At 44.6% G+C, this 21974-nt stretch overlaps 1 protein-coding gene across 6 annotated transcripts in view; it reads right to left on the bottom strand.

Annotated features, from left to right (window-relative positions):
- LOC109865581 (mitochondrial Rho GTPase 1-A) overlaps positions 1-21974 on the bottom strand; it is a 35059-nt gene that overhangs the window by 10315 nt on the left and 2770 nt on the right. For 4 of the 6 annotated variants that reach the window (XM_031798798.1, XM_031798800.1, XM_031798799.1 and 1 more), the window contains exons 2-13: positions 14122-14180; positions 13773-13854; positions 13182-13225; positions 13029-13082; positions 12858-12910; positions 12091-12199; positions 6579-6680; positions 6361-6459; positions 6085-6193; positions 5731-5854; positions 4529-4613; positions 4202-4347 (exon numbers count right to left, since the gene is read on the bottom strand). In XM_031798798.1, the coding sequence (XP_031654658.1) occupies positions 4202-4347; positions 4529-4613; positions 5731-5854; positions 6085-6193; positions 6361-6459; positions 6579-6680; positions 12091-12199; positions 12858-12910; positions 13029-13082; positions 13182-13225; positions 13773-13854; positions 14122-14180 (1066 nt within the window). The remainder of the gene's footprint in view (positions 1-4201; positions 4348-4528; positions 4614-5730; positions 5855-6084; positions 6194-6360; positions 6460-6578; positions 6681-12090; positions 12200-12857; positions 12911-13028; positions 13083-13181; positions 13226-13772; positions 13855-14121; positions 14181-21974) is intronic. The other 2 variants (XM_031798801.1, XM_031798802.1) reach the window with 1 other exon arrangement.

The raw sequence follows: 21974 nt of genomic DNA, 5'->3' as shown, positions 1-21974 counted from the left end.
GTTAGCAACAGCAGATGCAAACGAGGGTTAGGAAGGAACAGAGTATCCCATCTATCACCCAACGACGTTACTACAACGTATCCAATTGACCACCAGAGACATTCTTCAAAGGACTCTGTTTGGCAACACGGCCTTCCATCTACCACCAACCTACCGAAGCGCAGTTTAGAGTAAATATTTATTGCATTTCCCTTTCCAAATGGCCGGTAATTTAGAATGCATAAGATACTGGTTTTATGATAGCACAGCTTCTCTCTGTGTCCCTCAGTCTTCTCGCTCTTTCACTCAAACCCAGCCCTTTTCCTTTGTGTAACAAGCGGTCATTTCTGTACCGCCCGCTAGGGACGTTTTCCTTTATGACGTAATTTGTAATCAAGTTATGATTTCATTATGTGTAATTCTGTGTGATTAGTTAGGTATTTGGTAAGTAAATAATTAAACCCAATTTTGTATTGCTGATTCAAATTGTTATCCAGGGTTCGTGCAGATAACCAAGTATTTACAACTTTCAGATGAGACTGAATTAAGATGACGATTAATATTGACTGATATTGATGTAAAATATTACTAGGTCTTTAAAAGTTTATTCGGAAGATAACAGCTCTATAAATATTATTTTGTGGTGCCCAACTCTCTAGTTAATTACCTTTACATGATTAGCTCAATCAGATAATAGTAATTACGGAGAAATTATTTTATAGAATAGCATGTCATATCACTTAATCCGGCATAGCCAAAGACACGACAGCAGCAACCACTCAATGTTAGTGATGGCTGTTTAACAGTCTGATGGTCTTGAGATAGAAGCTGTTTTTCAGTCTCTCGGTCCCCGCTTTGATGCACCTGTACTGACCTCGCCTTCTGGATGATAGCGGGGTGAACAGGCAGTGGCTTGGGTGGTTGTTGTCCTTGATGATCTTTTTGGCCTTCCTGTGGTGTAGGTGTCCTGGAGGGCAGGTAGTTGGGCCCCGGTGATGCGTTGTGCAAATCTCACTACCCTCTGGAGAGCCTTGCAGTTGCGGGCGGAGCAGTTGCCGTACCAGGCGGTGAAACAGCCCGACAGGATGCTCTCGATTGTGCATCTGTAAAAGTTTGTGAGTGTTTTTGGTGACAAGCCAAATTTCTTCAGCCTCCTGAGGTTGAAGAGGTGCTGCTGCGCCTTCTTCACCATGCTGTCTGTGTGGGTGGACCATTTTGGTTTGTCCGTGATGTGTACGCCAAGGAACTTTCCACCTTCTCCACTACTGTCCCATCGATATGGATAGGGGGCTGCTCCCTCTGCTGTTTCATAAAGTCCACAATCATCTATTTTGTTTTGTTGACATTGATGGGAGGTTGTTTTCCTGACACCACACTCCAAGGGCCCTCACCTCCTTCCTGTAGGCCGTCTCGTCGTTGTTGGTAATTGTTTTCCTGACACCACACTCCGAGGGCCCTCACCTCCTCCCTATAGGCTTAAGAATGTGTTCTTAAGTCATTTTTCCAACAATTGTTTACAGACAGATTATTTCACTTATAATTCACTATATTATTTCACTTATAATTACAATTCCAGTGGGTCAGAAGTTTACATACACTAAGTTGACTGTGCCTTTAAACAGCTTGGAAAATTCAAGGAAATGTCATGGCTTTAGAAGCTTCTGATATCCTAATTGACATAATTTGAGTCAATTGGAGGTGTACCTGTGGATGTATTCCAAGGCCTACCTTCAAACTCAGTGCCTCTTTGCTTGACATGGGAAAATCAAAAGAAATCAGCCAAGACCTCAGAATTTTTTTTTTGTAGACCTCCACAAGTCTGGTTCATTCTTGGGAGCAATTTCCAAATGCCTGAAGGTACCATGTTCATCTGTACAAACAATAGTACGCAAGTATAAACACCATTGGACCACACAGCCGTCATACCGCTCAGGAAGGAGACACGTTCTGTCTCCTAGAGATGAGCGTACTTTGGTGTGAAAAGTGCAAATCAATCCCAGAACAACAGCAAAGGACCTTGTGAAGATACTTTTGTACCCATTTCCTCCAGTATCTATATCCACAGTAAAACCAAGTCCTATAATTGACATAACCTGAAAGGCCGCTCAGCAAGGAAGAAGCCACTGCTCCAAAACAACCATAAAAAAGCCTGGATCACTAGTCAGTTTAATAATGCCACTTTTAATAATGTTTACATATCTTGCATGACTCATCTCATATGTATATAATGTATTTTATACAATCTATTGCATCTTGCCTGTGCTGCTCGATCATCGCTCATCCATATATTTATATGCATATATTCATGTCAGATTTGTGTGTATTAGGTAGTTGTTGTGGAATTGTTCGATATTACTGCACTGTCAGAACTAGAAGCACAAGCATTTTGCTACACTGGCAATAACATCTGCTAACTATGTGTATGAGACCAATAACATTTTATTTGATTTGTGTGCGTGTCGGTCCGTTCGTCCGTCCGTGTCTTCAGGTGTGTCGGTCCGTCCGTCCATCCATGTCTCAGGTGTGTCCGTCCGTCCCTTCAGGTGTGTCCGTCCGTCCGTCCCTTCAGGTGTGTCCGTCCGTCCGTCCCTTCAGGTGTGTCCGTCCGTCCGTCCCTTCAGGTGTGTCCGTCCGTCCGTCCGTCCGTCCGTCCGTCCGTGTCTTCAGGTGTGTCGGTCGGTCCGTCCGTCCGTGTCTTCAGGTGTGTCGGTCGGTCCGTCCGTCCGTGTCTTCAGGTGTGTCCGTCCGTCCGTCCGTCCGTCCGTGTCTTCAGGTGTGTCCGTCCGTCCGTCCGTCCGTGTCTTCAGGTGTGTCCGTCCGTCCGTGTCTTCAGGTGTGTCCGTCCGTCCGTCCGTCCCTTCAGGTGTGTCGGTCGGTCCGTCCGTCCGTCCCTTCAGGTGTGTCCGTCCGTCCGTCCCTTCAGGTGTGTCCGCCCGTCCGTCCGTCCGTCCCTTCAGGTGTGTCCGTCCGTCCGTGTCTTCAGGTGTGTCCGTCCGTCCGTCCGTCCCTTCAGGTGTGTCCGTCCGTCCGTCCGTCCCTTCAGGTGTGTCCGTCCGTCCGTCCCTTCAGGTCCGTCCGTCCGTCCGTGTCTTCAGGTCCGTCCGTCCGTCCGTGTCTTCAGGTCCGTCCGTCCGTCCGTGTCTTCAGGTCCGTCCGTCCGTCCGTGTCTTCAGGTCCGTCCGTCCGTCCGTCCGTCCGTCCGTGTCTTCAGGTCCGTCCGTCCGTGTCTTCAGGTCCGTCCGTCCGTCCGTCCGTGTCTTCAGGTCCGTCCGTCCGTCCGTCCGTGTCTTCAGGTCCGTCCGTCCGTCCGTGTCTTCAGGTCCGTCCGTCCGTCCGTGTCTTCAGGTCCGTCCGTCCGTCCGTGTCTTCAGGTCCGTCCGTCCGTCCGTGTCTTCAGGTCCGTCCGTCCGTCCGTGTCTTCAGGTCCGTCCGTCCGTCCGTGTCTTCAGGTCCGTCCGTCCGTCCGTGTCTTCAGGTCCGTCCGTCCGTCCGTGTCTTCAGGTCCGTCCGTCCGTCCGTCCGTGTCTTCAGGTCCGTCCGTCCGTCCGTCCGTGTCTTCAGGTCCGTCCGTCCGTCCGTGTCTTCAGGTGTGTCCGTCCGTCCGTGTCTTCAGGTCCGTCCGTCCGTCCGTGTCTTCAGGTGTGTCCGTCCGTCCGTGTCTTCAGGTGTGTCCGTCCGTCCGTGTCTTCAGGTGTGTCCGTCCGTCCGTGTCTTCAGGTGTGTCCGTCCGTCCGTGTCTTCAGGTGTGTCCGTCCGTCCGTGTCTTCAGGTGTGTCCGTCCGTCCGTGTCTTCAGGTGTGTCCGTCCGTCCGTGTCTTCAGGTGTCTGTGTGTGTTCAGGTGTGTGTGTGTGTGTCGGTCTGTCCGTGTTTTCAGGTGTGTCCGTCCGTCCGTGTCTTCAGGTGTGTCCGTCCGTCCGTGTCTTCAGGTGTGTCCGTCCGTCCGTGTCTTCAGGTGTGTCCGTCCGTCCGTGTCTTCAGGTGTGTCCGTCCGTCCGTGTCTTCAGGTGTGTCCGTCCGTCCGTGTCTTCAGGTGTGTCCGTCCGTCCGTGTCTTCAGGTGTGTCCGTCCGTCCGTGTCTTCAGGTGTGTCCGTCCGTCCGTGTCTTCCGGTGTGTCCGTCTGTGTGTGTTCAGGTGTGTGTGTGTGTGTCGGTCTGTGTTTTCAGGTGTGTCGGTCTGTGCGTGTCTGTATCGGTCTGTTTGTGCGTGTGGTGGTAACCTACGTCCACTGGGACAGGTAGCCCTGGTAGGTGATCCAGCCTTCGTCATTGGTGCACACCGTGTTGTTGACGTCGGGACCCCAGGGCATGTAGGGGAACACGTCAAACAGGTCCTTCAGCTCCTCTGGGGACAGGGCACAGTCCCGGTCCTGAAAAAAACACACACCTCACGGGTCATTGGCATCTAGAGCATAAGGACACACACTAGCTTGACCACTCGACTTATGGTTCATTCACTGCCAGCAGGGTTCAGAAACAGTTTGACTTTTGTTAGTCTGAAATGTTGGCTCCAAATCCAATGGTATCATTTACCACAGACAAGGTCAATACCTTGTCATGTTTGTCGAAGACACTCTGGAGGAAGAGGTAGGCATTGTGATTCAGCTCAGTGGTGCAGTCTGGAGGTACTTTCAACCTGGAGGTACAGTAGAGGTGGGGAACACACACACACACACGTCAGATGGAGAATCCTACAGAGATTACGAGATAAATAAGGACACAGATTCAATTATGGCGTCCTCAATGGATGCTCTGCAGGGGGGAGAGATAGAGCGAGAGACTTGTGGGTAACGGAGGTCAGAGCCAGAAGGGTGATGGATGTTAATCCTGACTGTACTGGGGCTTAGTGACCCATCTCAATCTGATAGAAGGGAGACAGACATCTTTTGTTGTACTGGGTCAAGCCAAAGTGTATTTCTGCATGTTGATAGGTATTTATTATTACTTTTTGGAAGTCTGAGGCTCAGATTGTCCCTGAGGAAGACCAAGGCAATAAAAGCATGATGAACTAAGCACACGGTCAATATCTGTGCCTGTGGGAAGAGGTAAAGACACACACACTAATAGGTAGGGCTGGTAATTGCCAGGGACCTCATGATACAATATTATCACTATACTTAGGTGCCGATACGATATGTATTGCGGTTCAATGTTCCAAACATACTGCTCACCATATGTCTGCTGCAGAAGGACAAGAACATTTGCTTTGATCAGTCATAGAAATAAAAGTGCTGAAAACACGTTGGCTCCCTGTTTAAAAACAAGATGGAGAACAAGCTATGAAGTAAAAATACTGGAGTTTTGGTGCAGGTACAGCCGACTAGCTCAAAAATTATACTTTGCGATATTGTCAAAACGATACATTTCATCAATAACAACATCCCGATATGAAACTGTATTGATCTCCCCCCCATCACGACTAATAGGGGACATAGTTTGTTGGTATGGGTGTAGAAACAGGCAGTACACCCTGGAGGACCACGTTGTAGTGGGACATGTAGAAACAGGCAGTACACCCTGGAGGAACAGGTTGTAATGGGAAGTGTAGAAACAGGCAGTACACCCGGCAGGAACAGGTTGTAGTGGATGTGTAGAAACAGGCAGTACACCCTGGAGGAACAGGTTGTAGCGGGACGTGTAGAAACAGGCAGTACACCCTGGAGGAACAGGTTGTAGCGGGACGTGTAGAAACAGGCAGTACACCCTGGAGGAACAGGTTGTAGTGGATGTGTAGAAACAGGCAGCACACTCACGTGAGTGGGAACAGGTAGTCCTGGTGGAGTTCCAGGTCGTCATCGTAGCCGAATCTCCTGAGGACCGTCCAGGTGGTCTCATGTCTCCCCCTCTGGATGAAGAGGGTGTGGAGGAACAGGAACCCTGAGGACCACCACCATGGTATAGGTCAACTACAGTGCGTGTTCGGAAGGTGGAACACGGGGACATTATTCAAACATACCCCAACATGCTCGAACATGGTGCTTCAGAAAGGTGCGACTAGTTTTATAAGAAATGCAGGACTGAGATGGCAAAGAAACAGAAAAGGACACACATTTGGATCAACAGGAAGTTCATCGTCTTCGCTCCCTCCCTTTGTCAATAGAGCATACCTTTGAGAGTGAGGCCGTTGTCACATACACCGTCGATCACATTCTTCCTCACAACGTTCTTCACATCCTCCAGGGCCTGGGATACCAGTGGGGCATTGAAGCATGTCCTCTGCACACACACACACACACACAATCACCAAAGCTGACAAGGAAATCACTGAAATAACTATTTGAACCCCTCACCTGAATGAAAAAAGGGCTAGTGAACTTGTTAGTGCTGTAAAAACGTGCGCTGTGCTGCTGTAGGAGTCAAGAGTCACAGAGTTGAAAACTCACCTGGAAGAAGTTGAGCTCGTTATCATTGAGAATCCCATCGTTGTCCAGGTCTGACACCTTGAAGATGCGAGTCAGCGCTTTGATGCAAGCAGGCTTCATCTGGGGATCAAGTCCAATCAACAGTGTAATGACACAGGTGGCCGCAATGTAAATGTGAGACTTTATGAACAACTCTTATTTCTGTAGCATTCTGTCAACAGGGCTTCTTCACTCTTTACCTGTTTCTCCTCTGGACAGTATAAAGGGCCAGTGGGGTGCAGGACAGCTTTTTGGGCGTAGTAAAACAACTCAGATATGTTCTTCAGGTTCTTTGCTGAACACTTTAAAAAAAATTAAAAAAAACATTATGGAAATACAGAAAGAAGAACATACAAAATATGGATTTTCAATCATCCTGAAACAATATTTGCATTTAACAACAAATCAAAAACAACTACGCAGTTCCTGTGCAGAACTAAAATACCAAAAAAATATACATCTCAGTGGAGAAAGCACTTAAAGCTGGAATCCTTAAAATGGTGAAACAGCCACGTCCATTTGGGATATTACAACAACAAAGAAGTTACTGCAAACAACGAACGCTGCAAGCTGCTGGGCGCACCTCCCCTCCGTTTTGTCCACAAAAACAATGCTGCTGTTCCCCCTAATGCAGATTCCATCTTTAAAGCTGTGCACAGCAAACTCCCTCCCTCTCGCTCGCTTTCCACTAGACGGGTCAGGAAAGTGAGAGTTGTTTACAGTAGAGTATAGTAGTGTTCAACCAGGTCTCCATGGTGACCTGGCTGGCTGGGGCCTGGGAGGATCTACCAGCCGGGATTGGTCTGAGTGATAAGCCAATACTAATTAGACTGTGAAACATGGAGGAGTTAGCAGCCAAGCTGAACTGTGGACATGGCTCTATGGCTAGCTGGGTGGAGGAGAGCCATGGGGACCAAACTCTAGGCTTGATTGGATCAGTTTGATTGTCAATTCAAGGAAACAGACTTGACAATCAAACGTATCCATAGTACACCTCTTGGACAAGGAGCGTGCACACCCACACACACACACGCAACCTGTCTATTAGGCCTAATGGATTTTCCTCGAAAAATGCATGTTGAGCAAGCTATAGAAAATCCATCAGAAATAGCTCCATTAAGAGTCTAGACTGAAACCAATACCAAACTGACCCCATGCGTCACGCTAAGCACATGATTGACCCATGGAATTCCCACCATGAGAAAAATAGCACGGAGTGTGTCTAGGTGAAGGTCATACTCATAAATAATGCCTAACATAGGCTATAGAACCTAAGTGCATATACAGTAAACAAGCACAACATATAGTCTTAGTGTATATAGTCTTTGTATGGACTCACTGTCACCCTGCATGATGACGGTAAAAGCTACAGAGATAGAGAATATCAAGCTGGGACCAGCATTAAACCCTACAGATTTAGGTTTACAACATGTGCCATTTGTAAGCGCTTACAGCAGCACACTAAAATCTGTATAGCTGAAGAAGGACTGCTAGAATATAAGCACCACCCCTGCTATACATCTTTAATAGATACTGGAACTGTTCAAGCTACTCTTTAAACAGTTGATTGATTTATCTTCAATGCAGCCCCTGTGCTACATCTGGAGGTGTATCACTCCTCTGTTAGAATGATAAGTGCCATGGAGTGAAGTACTTAAGTAGTACTTTAAATATTTTTACTTAAGTAGTTTTTGGGGTTATTTTTTTTTTACTACTTTTACTTTACTACATTCCTAAAGATAATCATATAATTTTCACTCCATACATTTTCCCTGACACCCAAAAGTACTAGTTACATTTTGAATGCTTAGCAGGACAGGAAAATGGTCTAATTCAAGCACTTATCTCTGATCATCTTGACTGCCTTTGATCTGGCGGACTCACTAAACAAACATTCTTTGTTAATAAATGATGCCTGAGTGTTGGAGTGTGCCCCTGCCTATCCGCAAATTAAGAAAACAAGAAAAAGGTGCCATCTGGTTTGCTTAATATAAGGAATTAGAAATTATTTATAATTTTACTTTTGATAATTAAGTATATTTAAAACCAAATACTTAGACTTTTACTCAAGTAGTATTTTACTGGGTGACTTTCACTTGAGCCATTTTCTATTAAAATATCTTTACTTTTACTCAAGTATGACAATTGGGTACTTTTTCCACCACTGGATAAGTGTGCATGATAAGTACTGTATACCTGATAAGTGCGCATGATGTACATAAAGTGTACATAAAGTGTAAATGCTGGTAAATCTACATGGGCCGAGTACAGTGGTTGCTACATTAAGAGTTTTGTGATTATGCTGCGGGACTTAAGAGGTCATTTGTGGTTTAGTAAAGTATCCTGCATCACTAGTTCATTGCAGGTCACTAGTTCATTAGCAGGACAACAGACTCTTTATAGCTCAGCTACTGTAGGTGTGAAAGTCACACCTTTCCAGTACTCCTCAGCCCACAACAAGCTCCACCCTTAACACAGTTACCATTCAAAAACGAGCTGTTCATCTAAAAAAATGTAATAATAATTATGACCAAAGAGAAAAGACAACATGGACATCGTTTTCGTCAATACAGTTTCTTTCTATTGTGCTACCCGTTCCAGGGTTAGGACCATAACCACGAGAGGACTTAAAAATGAGCAGTGAATGTGTTTTTGCAGAGCATACAACAATGCCGACAACCATCCGTGGAGATCAGTTGACAAAAGGCTGGACAACGGGCCGCACCGAAAAAACGCATGGTTGCCAAGAAAGAGGTTAGTTTTGCTAGATTTTTTAAAATGTGTACGCAGCATTTGTGTGTTGGAGTCGCGGTACCAATTTGCCAATCTGGATCAGATTCAAACTTTGAAGACCGAGATCGAGTCATTGAAGGGATACCAGCAGACAGATAATTATTCTCTGAGGGAAGAGATACGGGCAACAGGTGATGCATTGGAGCAAGGCGGCATTGGCGGAGAATGACGCGTTGAAGAGGGCGAGGAACGAGATGGAGTTACAATCCATGCCAGCACACCTGTGAGCTCTAGAACTCCACATTTGACAGGCAGAGTCAATATACCTGGCAGGTTCATCAGGTCGTCGATTCACCCTGACATTTCCATTCCTCTTCTGACAACAGAATTTGACTAACTGCTCACCCCGGCACAGCAAGTGCCGTGCGGACCGTTATGCTGTTCTGCTTTAGCCAAATAAACAAATACAGGTGGCTTATATCTTCAAAATGCTTTATTATCCAAATGTAAAAAGCATACTGTATTTCTTCATCAGCATCTTTACACTTTTGTTCATAAAATAATGATAAAAATACTCTTTCAAAATGCTGATGTTGATTTAGTTTAGGATCCATAACGAATTACTATGGGAATAAATATCACTGAATTCCAAAAATATTGGAACAAAGTTGTCTAATGAAGGTAAACAAATTGTTGATTACTGGAAAAAACTCTTTCAAACACACAGTCACGTTGAACAGCGCCATTATGGCTATTAGCAGGACAATAGACTTGCCTAGGAGGATAGGGGGAGAATTCTATCGTCAAATGTATTTCTTAGTTAGGTTGGCTGTATCACAACCGGCCGTTATTGGTTGCATCTTGAGTTTAATCAACCAGAAAAGACAAAACAAATAATACAACAATAAGTATTATTATGCATCACATCTGACTGTGAATAGGAGTCCCATAGGGACTAACCATCCAGATGGTCATTGGCAAACTTCAGATGGGCCTGGACATGCGCTGGCTTGAGCAGGGGGACCTTGCGTGTGCTGCAGGATTTTAATCCATGACGGCGTAGTGTGTTACTAATGGTTATCTTTACGACTGTGGTCCCAGCTCTCTTCAGGTCATTGACCAGGTCCTGCCGTGTAGTTCTGGAGTGATCCCTCACCTTCCTCATGATCATTGATACGAGGTGAGATCTTGCATGGAGCCCCAGACCGAGGGTGATTGACCGTCATCTTGAACTTCTTCAATTTTCTAATAATTGCGTCAACAGTTGTTGCCTTCTCACCAAGCTACTTGCCTATTGTCCTGTAGCCCATCCCAGCCTTGTGCAGGTCTACAATTTTATCCCTAATGTCCTTACACAGCTCCCTGGTCTTGGCCATTGTGGAGAGGTTGGAGTCTGTTTGATTGAGTGTGTGGACAGGTGTCTTTTATACAGGTAACGAGTTCAAACAGGTGCAGTTAACTTCTTCGAGATAGGGGGCGCTCTTTTAATTTTTGGATAAAAAACATTCCCGTTTTAAACAAGATATTTTGTCACGAAAAGATGCTCGACTACGCATGTAATTGACAGCTTTGGAAAGAAAACACTGATGTTTTCAAAACTGCAAAGATATTATCTGTGAGTGCCCCAGAACTAATGCTACAGGCGAAAGCAAGATTAAATTTCATACAGGAAATGCCCCAGATTCTGAAGGCGCTGTGTTCCAATGTCTCCTTATATGGCTGTGAATGCGCCAGGAATGAGCCTGCCCTTTCTGTCGTTTCCCCAAGGTGTCTGCAGCATTGTGACGTATTTGTAGGCATACCATTGGAAGATTGACCATAAGAGACTACATTTACCAGGTGTCCGCCCGGTGTCCTGCGTCGAAATTATTGCGTAATCTCTAGGTCCATGCGTGTTCCATTTCTTCAGAGGAGAAACTAAACTGCCACGAATGATTTATCATCGATAGATATGTGAAAAACACCTTGAGGATTGATTCTAAACAACGTTTGCCATGTTTCTGTCGATATTATGGAGTTAATTTGGAAAAAAGTTTGCGTTGTAATGACTTAATTTTCGTTATTTTTCTTACCCAAACGTGATGAAGAAAACGGAGCGATTTGTCTACACAAATAATATTTTTGTAAAAACTGAACATTTGCTATCTAACTGAGAGTCTCCTCATTGAAAACATCTGAAGTTCTTCAAGGGTAAATGATTTTATTTGAATGCTTTTCTTGTTTTTGTGAAAATGTTGCATGCTGAATGCCAGGCTTAATGCTATGCTAGGCTATCAATACTCTTACACAAATGCTTGTTTAGCTATGGTTCAAAAGCATATTTTGAAAATCTGAGATGACAGTGTTGTTAACAAAAGGCTAAGCTTGAGAGCAAATATATTTATTTCATTTCATTTGCGATTTTCATGAATAGTTAACGTTGCGTTATGGTAATGAGCTTGAGGCTGTATTCACGATCCCACATGGCTAGAATCAAGAGGTTAATACAGGTAATGAGTAGACAACAGGAGGGCTTCTTAAAGAAAAACTAACAGATCTGTGAGAGCCGGAATTCTTACTGGTTGGTAGGTGATCAAATACTTATGTCATGCAATAAAATACAAATTAATTACTTAAAAATCATACAATGTGATTTTCTGGATTTTTGTTTTAGATTCCGTCTCTCACAGTTGAAGTGTACCTATGATAAAAAAAATGACAGACTTCTACATGCTTTGTAAGTAGGAAAACCTGCAAAATCAGCAGTGTATCAAATACTTGTTCTCCCCACTGTAAATAACGTGCCATAGAATTCTGTGGCACCATGCAAGCAGTGCTGCAGTACGCTGCAACCTTTAAAGGACGAACCGCTGGAGGTCAGTGGCTTTTACCCAGCAGTCTTTATGCAATATCTGGCGACGCATCACTACTCTGGGTAGTGAAGTCACGGTGCTACAACACAGTGGGTGACTCAGTACAGAAGCCCTCTGGCAGTCTCACCTCCACACATGTCTCTATCTCAGTGTACTGGTTCATGACGGGCAGGATGGTCTCCATGCTGCTGTGTTCCACCAGGTCAGACTTGTTCCCGACCAGGATGACAGGAACCCTATAGGGGGAGGGGAGGACAGAGAGAAAGGTTGTAAATGGTTAATTGGATTGCTTTTAAATAGAGTTATTTACTAGGTCTTAAATCTGTACATTCAGGGCTGTTTTGCCAATCCAGACATCAAATCATGCAATTTTAGTGTGTGAGAGTTTTGTATTCTGGTGAAGTCTCCCTCGGAAAATACATACTTCTGATCTCAATTGCACTTCCTAGAAATAATATTATCAAGTGGTGGGTCTGCATGCATGAAGCTAGGCTCATCATGACTTGTACTTCTAGACTGCTGTTCTACTGAGAAAATGTGTCAATTTACTGAAATGACTCGTTGTGAAAAGCGTGGACTTGTGTCTATGACACGTGCCCATCTCCTCTTTCAAAACTTTAGAAAAACATCCATGCATATATCATGTATTTAGGAGAAAACACATTCATGTAACTGCATGTAGAGTGCCTTTTACAGTGACCCAGCTGGGTGAACCCTGGTAGTGGTTGAATATTGCAACACATTGGATACCACTACTACACTGCAACCCCCATACTCTTCATGTTATAGGTCATTATAAGACCATAGCGTAACCATTGCAAAGCTCATGTAGGAACTGGGCTACATACGAACCACCCATAAGAACCACAACTAAACCTAGACTGTATCCCTCACCTGCTGTCCTTGTCTGTATTGTCATTTATAAGTGGAATCCAATGGCTGGTCACCTAAAGGAAAACAAGATGGTGAAGATACAACATTACAAAAAAGCAAACATGAGTGTGAACTGGCTGATATCATAACATAATGTGCATACAGTACTTCAAGTACTATGGCTAAACTCACCTTCTCAATGGACTTCTTGTTGTTGACGGCGTACACTATGCAAATCACATTGGCCTGTAAAGGGAGCGACAACCATTACAATCTGGACTCGGCAGTAGTCTCAAATTTCGACACACATCTTTCTACAATACTGAACATTGATTCTAATATTACCTTCGATATCTCTGAAGACAACTGCTCATCTGTTTGTTCCGCCTCTGTGCGAGTTAAAGCATGCAGTTAGTGATTTACAGGACAATATTATTGTAGTAGTTCGGTGTACATGGCTTGAATGTACAATAACATGCTTACACCCATGGTTTGCATAGTACAACAGAGATAAGGTACACATTATATGTGGCTCACAGCAGCTCACAGATCACTGCACCTGTACATAGCCCATCTATAATTAGCCCAAACAACTACTTCTTCCCCTACTGTATTTATTTTGCTACTTTGCACACTCATCTACTGTCAAATCTACCATTCCAGTGTTTTAATTGCTATATTGTATTTACTTTGCCACCATCACCTTTACCTCCCTTATCTCACCTCATTTGCTCACATTGTATATAGACGTATTTTTCTACTGTATGTTTGTTTTACTCCATGTGTAACTGTGTTGTTGTATGTGTCGAACTGCTTTGCTTTATCTTGGCCAGGTTGCAGTTGTAAATGAGAACTTGTTCTCAACTTGCCTACCTGGTTAAATAAAAGGTGAAATTAAAAAATATATAGCTACACTGTTAGTTACAGTTACAGTACCTGAGTAGTCTACTATGTGTGTAGGAACTCTCTCTGGGGTGACGTCTGCCGGTATGGTGATCTCTTCAGCCCGGTAGGGCACCTGTTACAAGGAACCAACCAAGGATGACCATCATAAAAAGACACCAATGGGATTCTCCAAGCGTACATTCTACATAGGTAATGCATGTATAACTGTTTATTAGTATTACTGCTGATCATCAAGACGTGCATCTCCCACGGGAGTTATCCATCTACCCGATACAACTCAAAGCACTCTGTTTGAGAAAAGTGCTTCCTAGGCTGAATAGACATTCTTACTAAATCTATTTACTAAACACAGAGGTTCCAGGAAGCTTCTTTTACGTACCACCTGTGGGAACTCCTCGCTGACCAGGGACATGATCAGGGAAGTCTTCCCCACCTTGGCTGTCGGGGGGGGGGGGGGGGGGGGGGGGAGACAAAGAGGAAGTCATATAGGCTGTGTCCCCCGCCTGGCAATGAGACTCTTTTCAATTCTAGATTTGGCAGAGGGAGAGGCAATTTGCTCAGCCTCACTTTATATTGCATTATTATCGTGTGCATGTAAAGTAACTGTTTTAGAGTTTCAGCCTGTCATACATTCGTTTCTCTGCACACTTCAAACAGCATGAAGAGATAGGCTTGCCTTGTACAAATTGGCAGTCTGTCTCTGTGCTTCACACACACACACAAGGTGAGATAGAACATTTCACTGCAGCAGCATCGCTATCCCTGGTCTCCTACACCAAGTTGCCTCTCAAATCTAAGACATGAGCATTGGGAATGGGCCAGAGAGAGCTACTTGACAGCTTACTAAATCCCGATAAGGCTTTGCTTTAGAAGGGAATTGAATTCGGCAAATGTGAAAGATAGAGCCATGGGTCCCTGTATAAACAATTGGAGTGCATTTGGAAAGTATTCAGACCCCTTGACTTTTTCCACATTTTGTTACGTTACAACCTTATTCTAAAATTGATTAAATCGTTTTTTCCCCCTCATCAATCTACACATAATACCCCATAATGACAAAGCAAAAACAGGCTTTTAGAAAAGTTTGCAAATGTATTAAAGAAACTGAAATATCACAGTTGAAGTCAGAAGTTTACATACACGTAGGTTGGAGTCATTAAAACCTGTTTTTCAACCACTCCACAAATTTCTTGTTATCAAACTATAGTTTTGGCAAGTCGGTTAGGACATCTACTTTGTGCATAACACAAGTAACTTTTCCAACAATTGTTTACAGACAGATTATTTTACTTAAAATTCACTGTGTCACAATTCCAGTGGGTCAGAAGTTTACATACACGAAGTTGACTGTGCCTTTAAACAGCTTGGAAAATTCCAGAACATGATGTCATGACTTTAGAAGCTTCTGATAGGCTAATTGACATCAGTTGAGTCAATTGGAGGTGTACCTGTGGATGTATTTCAAGGCCTACCTTCAAATTAGGTGCCTCTTTGCTTGACATCATGGGAAAATCAAAAGAAATCAGCCAAGACCTCAGAAAAAAATGTGTATACCTCCAGTCTGGTTCATCCTTGGGAGCAATTTCCAAACGCCTGAAGGTACCACGTTCATCTGTACAAACAATAGTATGCAAGTATAAACACCATGGGACCACGCAGCCGTCTTACCGCTCAGAAAGGAGACGGGTTCTGTCACCTAGAGATGAATGTACTTTGGTGTGAAAAGTGCAAATCAAACCCAGAACAACAGCAAAGAACCTTGTGAAGATGCTGGAGGAAACAGGTACAAAAGTATCTATATCCACAGTAAAACGAGTCCTATATCGACATAACCTGAAAGGACGCTCAGCAAGGAAGAAGCCACTGCTCCAAAACCACCATTAAAAAGCCAGACTAAGGTTTGCAACTGCATGTGGATATATTGAAGCAACATCTCAAGACATCAGTCAGGAAGTTAAAGCTTGGTCGCAAATGGGTCTTCCAAAAATGGACAATGACACCAAGCATACTTCCAAAGTTGTGGCAAAATGGCTTAAGAAAAACAAACTCAAATCAAATCAAATCCTATTTGTCACATACACATGGTTAGCAGATGTTAATGCGAGTGTAGCGAAATGCTGGTGCTTCTAGTTCCGACAATGCAGTAATAACCAACTAGTAATCTAACCTAACAATTCCACAACTACTACCTTATACACACAAGTGTAAAGGGATAAAGAATATGTACATAAAGATATATGAATGAGTGATGGTACAGAACGGCATAGGCAAGATGCAGTAGATGGTATAGAGTACGGTATATACATATGAGATGAGTAATGTAGGGTATGTAAACATTCTATTAAGTGGCATTGTTTAAAGTGGCTAGTGATACATTTTCCATCAATTTCCATCAATTCCATTATTGAAGTGGCTGGAGTTGAGTCCGTATGTTGGCAGCAGCCACTCAATGTTAGTGATGGCTGTTTAACAGTCTGATGGCCTTGAGATAGAAGCTGTTTTTCAGTCTCTCGGTCCCAGCTTTGATGCACCTGTACTGAACTCGCCTTCTGGATGATAGCGGGGTGAACAGGCAGTGTCTCGGGTGGTTGTTGTCCTTGATGATCTTTATGGCCTTCCTGTGACATCGGGTGGTGTAGGTGTCCTGGAGGGCAGGTAGTTTGCCCCCAGTGATGCGTTGTGCAGACCTTACTACCATCTGGAGAGCCTCACGGTTTCGAGCGGAGCAGTTGCCATACCAGGCGGTGATACAGCCCGACAGGATGCTCTCGATTGTGCATCTGTAGAAGTTTGAGAGTGCTTTTGGTGACAAGCTGAATTTCTTCAGCCTCCTGAGGTTGAAGAGGCGCTGCTGCGCCTTCTTCACAATGCTGTCTCTGTGGGTGGACCAATTCAGTTTGTCCTTAATGTGTACGCCGAGGAACTTAACTTTCCACCACTGTACCGTCGATGTGGATAGGGAGGTGCTCCCTCTGCTGTTTCCTGAAGTCCACAGTCATCTCCTTTGTGTTGTTGACGTTGAGTGTGAGTTTATTTTCCTGACACCACACTCCGAGGGCCCTCACCTTCTCCCTGTAGGCCGTCTCGTCGTTGTTGGTAATCAAGCCTACCACTGTAGTGTCGTCCACAAACAGGGAGTACAGGAGAAGGGGCCCCACAAGGGTGTGTTCTGAGCCAGTGTTGAGGATCAGCGGGGTGGAGATGTTGTTACCTACCCTCACTACCTGGGGGCGGCCCGTCAGGAAGTCCAGTACCCAGTTGCACAGGGTGGGGTCGAGACCCAGGGTCTCGAGCTTGATGACGAGTTTGGAGGGTACTATGGTGTTAAATGCTGAGCTGTAGTTGATGAACAGCATTCTCACATAGGTATTCCTCTTGTCCAGATGGGTTAGGGCAGTGTGCAGTGTGGTTGCGATTGCGTCGTCTGTGGACCTATTGGGGCGGTAAGCAAATTGGAGTGTGTCAGGTAGGGTGGAGGTGATATGGTCCTTGACTAATCTCTCAAAGCACTTCATGATGACGGAAGTGAGTGCTACGGGGCGGTAGTCGTTTAGCTCAGTTACCTTAGCTTTCTTGGGAACAGGAACAATGGTGGCCCTCTTGAAGCATGTGAGAACAGCAGACTGGGATAAGGACTGATTGAATATGTCCGTAAACACACCAGCCAGCTGGTCTGCGCATTTTCTGAGGACGCGGCTGGGGATGCCATCTGGGCCTGCAGCCTTGCGAGGGTTAACACGTTTAAATGTTTTACTCACGTCGGCTGCAGTGAAGGAGAGCCCGCAGGTTTTGGTAGCAGGCCGTGTCAGTGGCACTGTATTTTCCTCAAAGCGAGCAAAAAAAATTAGTTTGTCTGTGAGCAAGACATCCTGGTCCACGACGGGGCTGGTTTTCTTTTTATAATCCGTGATTGACTGTAGACCCTGCCACATACCTTGTGTCTGAACCGTTGAATTGCGACTCTACTTTGTCTCTATACCGACACTTAGCTTGTTTGATTGCCTTGCGGAGGGAATAGCTACACTGTTTGTATTCGGTCATGTTTCCGGTCACCTTGCCCTGATTAAAAGCAGTGGTTCGCGCTTTCAGTTTCGCGCGAATGCTGCCATCAATCCACGGTTTCTGGTTTGGGAATGTTTTAATCGTTTCTGTGGGTATAACATCGCCGATGCACTTTCTAATGAACTCGCTCACCGAATCAGCGTATTCGTCAATGTTGTTTGACGCAATGCGGAACATATCCCAATCCACGTGATCGAAGCAGTCTTGAAGCGTGGAATCAGATTGTTCGGACCAGCGTTGAACAGACCTGAGCGAGGGAGCTTCTTGTTTTAGTTTCTGTCTGTAGGCTGGAAGCAACAAAATGGAGTCGTGGTCAGCTTTTCCGAAAGGAGGGCAAGGGGAGGGCCTTATATGCGTCGCGGAAGTTAGAATAACAATGATCCAGGGTTTTACCAGCCCTGGTAGCACAATCGATATGCTGATAGAATTCAGGGAGTCTTGTTTTCAGATTAGCCTGGTTAGAATCCCCAGCTACAATGAATGCAGCCTCAGGATGTGTGGTTCCCAGTTTACATAGAGTCAAATAAAGTTTGTTCAGGGCCATCAATGTGTCTGCTTGGGGGGGAATATATACGGCTGTGATTATAATCGAAGAGAATTCCCTTGGTAGATAATGCGGTCGACATTTGATTGTGAGAAATTCTAAGTCAGGTGAACAGAAGGACTTGAGTTCCTGTACGTTGTTATGATCACACCATGTTTCGTTAATCATAAGGCATACCCCCCGCCCCTCTTCTTACCAGAAAGATGCTTGTTTCTGTCGGCGCGATGCGTGAAGAAACCAGCTGGCTGCACCGACTCCGTTAGCGTCTCTCGATTGAGCCATGTTTCCGTGAAGCAAAGAACGTTACAGTCTCTGATGTCTCTCTGGAATGCTATCCTTGCTCGGATTTCATCAACCTTGTTGTCAAGAGACTGGACATTGGCGAGTATTATGCTAGGGAGTGGTGCGCGATGTGCCCGTCTCCGGAGCCTGACCAGAAGACCGCTTTGTTTGCCCCTTTTACAGCGACGTTGTTTAGGGTCGCCGGCTGGGATCCGATCCATTGTCCTGGGTGGAAGGCAAAACACAGGATCCGCTTCGGGAGAGTCATATTCCTGGTCGTAATGAAGGTGAGTTGACGTTGCTCTTATATTCAGTAGTTCCTGACTGTATGTAATGAAACCTAAGATTACCTGGGGTACCAATGTAAGAAATAACACGTAAAAAAAACAATACTGCATAGTTTCCTAGGAACGCGAAGCGGGGCGGCCATCTCTGTCGGCGCCGGACGTAGTAATAAAGTCAAGGTATTGGAGTGTCCATCACAAAGCCCTGACCTCAATCCCATAGAAAATTTGTGGGCAGAACTGAAAAAGCATGTGCGAGCAAGGAGGCCTACAAACCGGACTCAGTTACACCAGCTACAATGTGATTTTCTGGATTTTTTTTCTCATTTTGTCTGTCATAGTTGAAGTGTACCTATGATGAAAATTACAGGCCTCTCTCATTGTTTTAAGTGGGAGAACTTGCGCAATTGGTGGCTGACTAAATACTTTTCTGCCCCACTGTAATTGTCAGATTAGGATAGAAAACACTCTAAAAAGTTTCCAAAACTGTCAAAATATTGTCTGAGTATAACAGAACTGATATTGCAGGTGAAAACCTGAGGAAAATCCAACAAGGAAGTGCCTAAGAGAAACGAATCTCCCTGTCCATTACATGCCTTCCCTCCATTTAAAGGGATATCAACCAGATTCCTTTCCCTATGGCTTCCACATGGTGTGAACAGTTTTTAGACATAGTTTCAGGCTTTTATTCTGAAAAGAGAGCGAGAAGGATGCGCAACAGCTTGGAGCAGACATTTTCTCTCACTCTCCTATTGAAAAAGCTACGGTCCGGTTGAAATATTATCGATTATTTGTTGTAGGATTGATTATAAAAAACGTTTGACATGTTTCTACGAACTTTATGGATACTATTTGGAATTTGTGTCTGCCCGTCATGACCTGCACGAGCCTGTAGATTTCTGAATAAAACGCTCCAACCAAATGGAGGTTTTTGGATATAAAAAACATATTGTTCGAACAAAAGGAACATTTATTTTGTAACTAGGAGTCTCGTGAGTGCAAACATCCGAAGATCATCAAAGGTAAGCAATTCATTGTATTGCCTTTCTGACTTTCATGACCAATCTACTTTGCTGTTGTCCTTACATAAACGCTTGGATAGCTTTTGCTGTAAAGCTTTTTTGAAATCTGACATGCCAGGTGGATTAAAAACAAGCTAAGCGGTGTTTTGCTATATTGCACTTGTGACTTCATGAAAATTAAATATTTTTGGTAATTTAATTTTAATTTGGCGCTCTGCAATTCAGCGGATGTTGACGAAAATGATCCCGCTAACGTGATGGGTGCGCCAAGAAGTTAAAGGCAATGCTATCAAATACTAATTGAGTGTAACTTCTGACCCACTGGGAATGTGGTGAAATAAATAAAAGCTGAAATAAATCACTCTCTACCATTATTCTGACATTTCACATTCTTTAAATAAAGTGGTGAGCCTAACTGACCTAAGACAGGGAATCTTTTGATCAAATGTCAGGAATTGTGAAAAACTGAGTTTAAATGTATTTGGCTAAGGTGTATGTAAACTTCCGACTTCACCTGTAAGTATTCAGACCCTTTACTCAGTACTTTGTTGAAGCACCTTTGGCAGTAATTAGAGCTTTGAGTCTTCTTGGGTATGACCCTAAAGCTTGGCACACCTGTATTTGGGGAGTTTCTCCCATTCTTCTCTGCAGATCCTATCAAGCTCTGTATGGGGAGCGTTGCTGCACAGCTATTTTCAGGTCTCTCCAGAGATGTTTGATCAGGTTCAAGTCCGGGCTCTGGCTGGGCCAATCAAGGACATTCAGAGACTTGTCCCGAAGCCACTCCTGCGTTGTCTTGGCTGTGTGATTAGGGTCGTTGTCCTGTTGGAAGGTAAACCTTTGCCCCAGTGAGGTCCTGAGCGCTCTAGAGCAGGTTTTCATCAAGGATCGCCCATGTACTTTGCACCGGTCATCTTTGCCTAGATCCTGACTAGTCTCCCAGTCCCTGCCGCTGAAAAACATCCCCACAGCATGATGCTTCACCGAAGGGATGGTGCCAGGTTTCCTCCAGACGTGATGCATGGCATTCAAGCCAAAGAGTTCAATCTTGGTTTCATCACACCAGAAAATCTGGTTTCTCATGGTCTGAGTTTTTAGGTGCCTTTTGGCAAACTCCAAGCGGGCGGTCATGTGCCTTTTACTAATGAGTGGCTTCCGTCTGGCCACTCTACCATAAAGGTCTCATTGGTGGAGTGCTGCAGAGATGGGAAAACCATCCAGAAGGACAACCATTTCCACAGAGGAACTCTGGAGCTCTGTCAGAGTGACCATCGGGTTCTTGGTCACCTCCCTAACCAAGGCCCTTCTCCCCTGATTGATCAGCTTGGCCGGGTGGCCAGCTCTAGGAAGAGTCTTGGTGGCCACTGTATTCTTGGGGACCTTCCGTGCTGCAGAAATGTTTTGGTACTCTTCCCCAGATCTGTGCCTCAACACAATCATGTCTCACAGCTCTACGGATAATTCCTTTGGCCTCATAGCATGGTTTTTGCTCTGACATGCACTGTCAACTGTGGTGTAGACAGGCGTGTACCTTTCCAAATCATGTCCAATCAATTGAATTTAAACACAGGCGGACTCCAATCAAGTTGTAGAAACATATCTCCATTCCATTCAATTTCAATGGAAAGGGTCTGAATACTTATGTAAATAAGGTGTTTTTTATTTTTTATAAATTTGCTAACATTTCTAAAAACCTGTTTTCATTTTGTCATTATTGGGTATTCTGTGGAGATTGCTGATAATGTTTTATTTAATCAATTTTACAATAAGGCTGTAACCTAACAAAAAGTGGAAAAAGCCTAGGGGTCTTAATACTTTCCGAAGGCACTGTATAAGAAACCCTGTTATTAGAGAGAATCATACACATTGCCAAAAGTATGTGGACACCTGCTTGTCGAACATCTCATTCCAAAATCATGGGCATTAATACGGAATTGCTCCCCCCGCTGCTGCTATAACGGCCTCCACTCTTTTGGGAAGGCTTTCCACTATATGTTGGAACATTGCTGCAGGGACTTGCTTCCATTCAGCCACAAGA

Source organism: Oncorhynchus kisutch, linkage group LG20 (genome assembly GCF_002021735.2).
Source record: "Oncorhynchus kisutch isolate 150728-3 linkage group LG20, Okis_V2, whole genome shotgun sequence".
NCBI lineage: Eukaryota > Metazoa > Chordata > Actinopteri > Salmoniformes > Salmonidae > Oncorhynchus > Oncorhynchus kisutch.
Note: the sequence above shows the minus strand (reverse complement) of the source record. Positions and strands in the feature narration are given on the sequence as shown.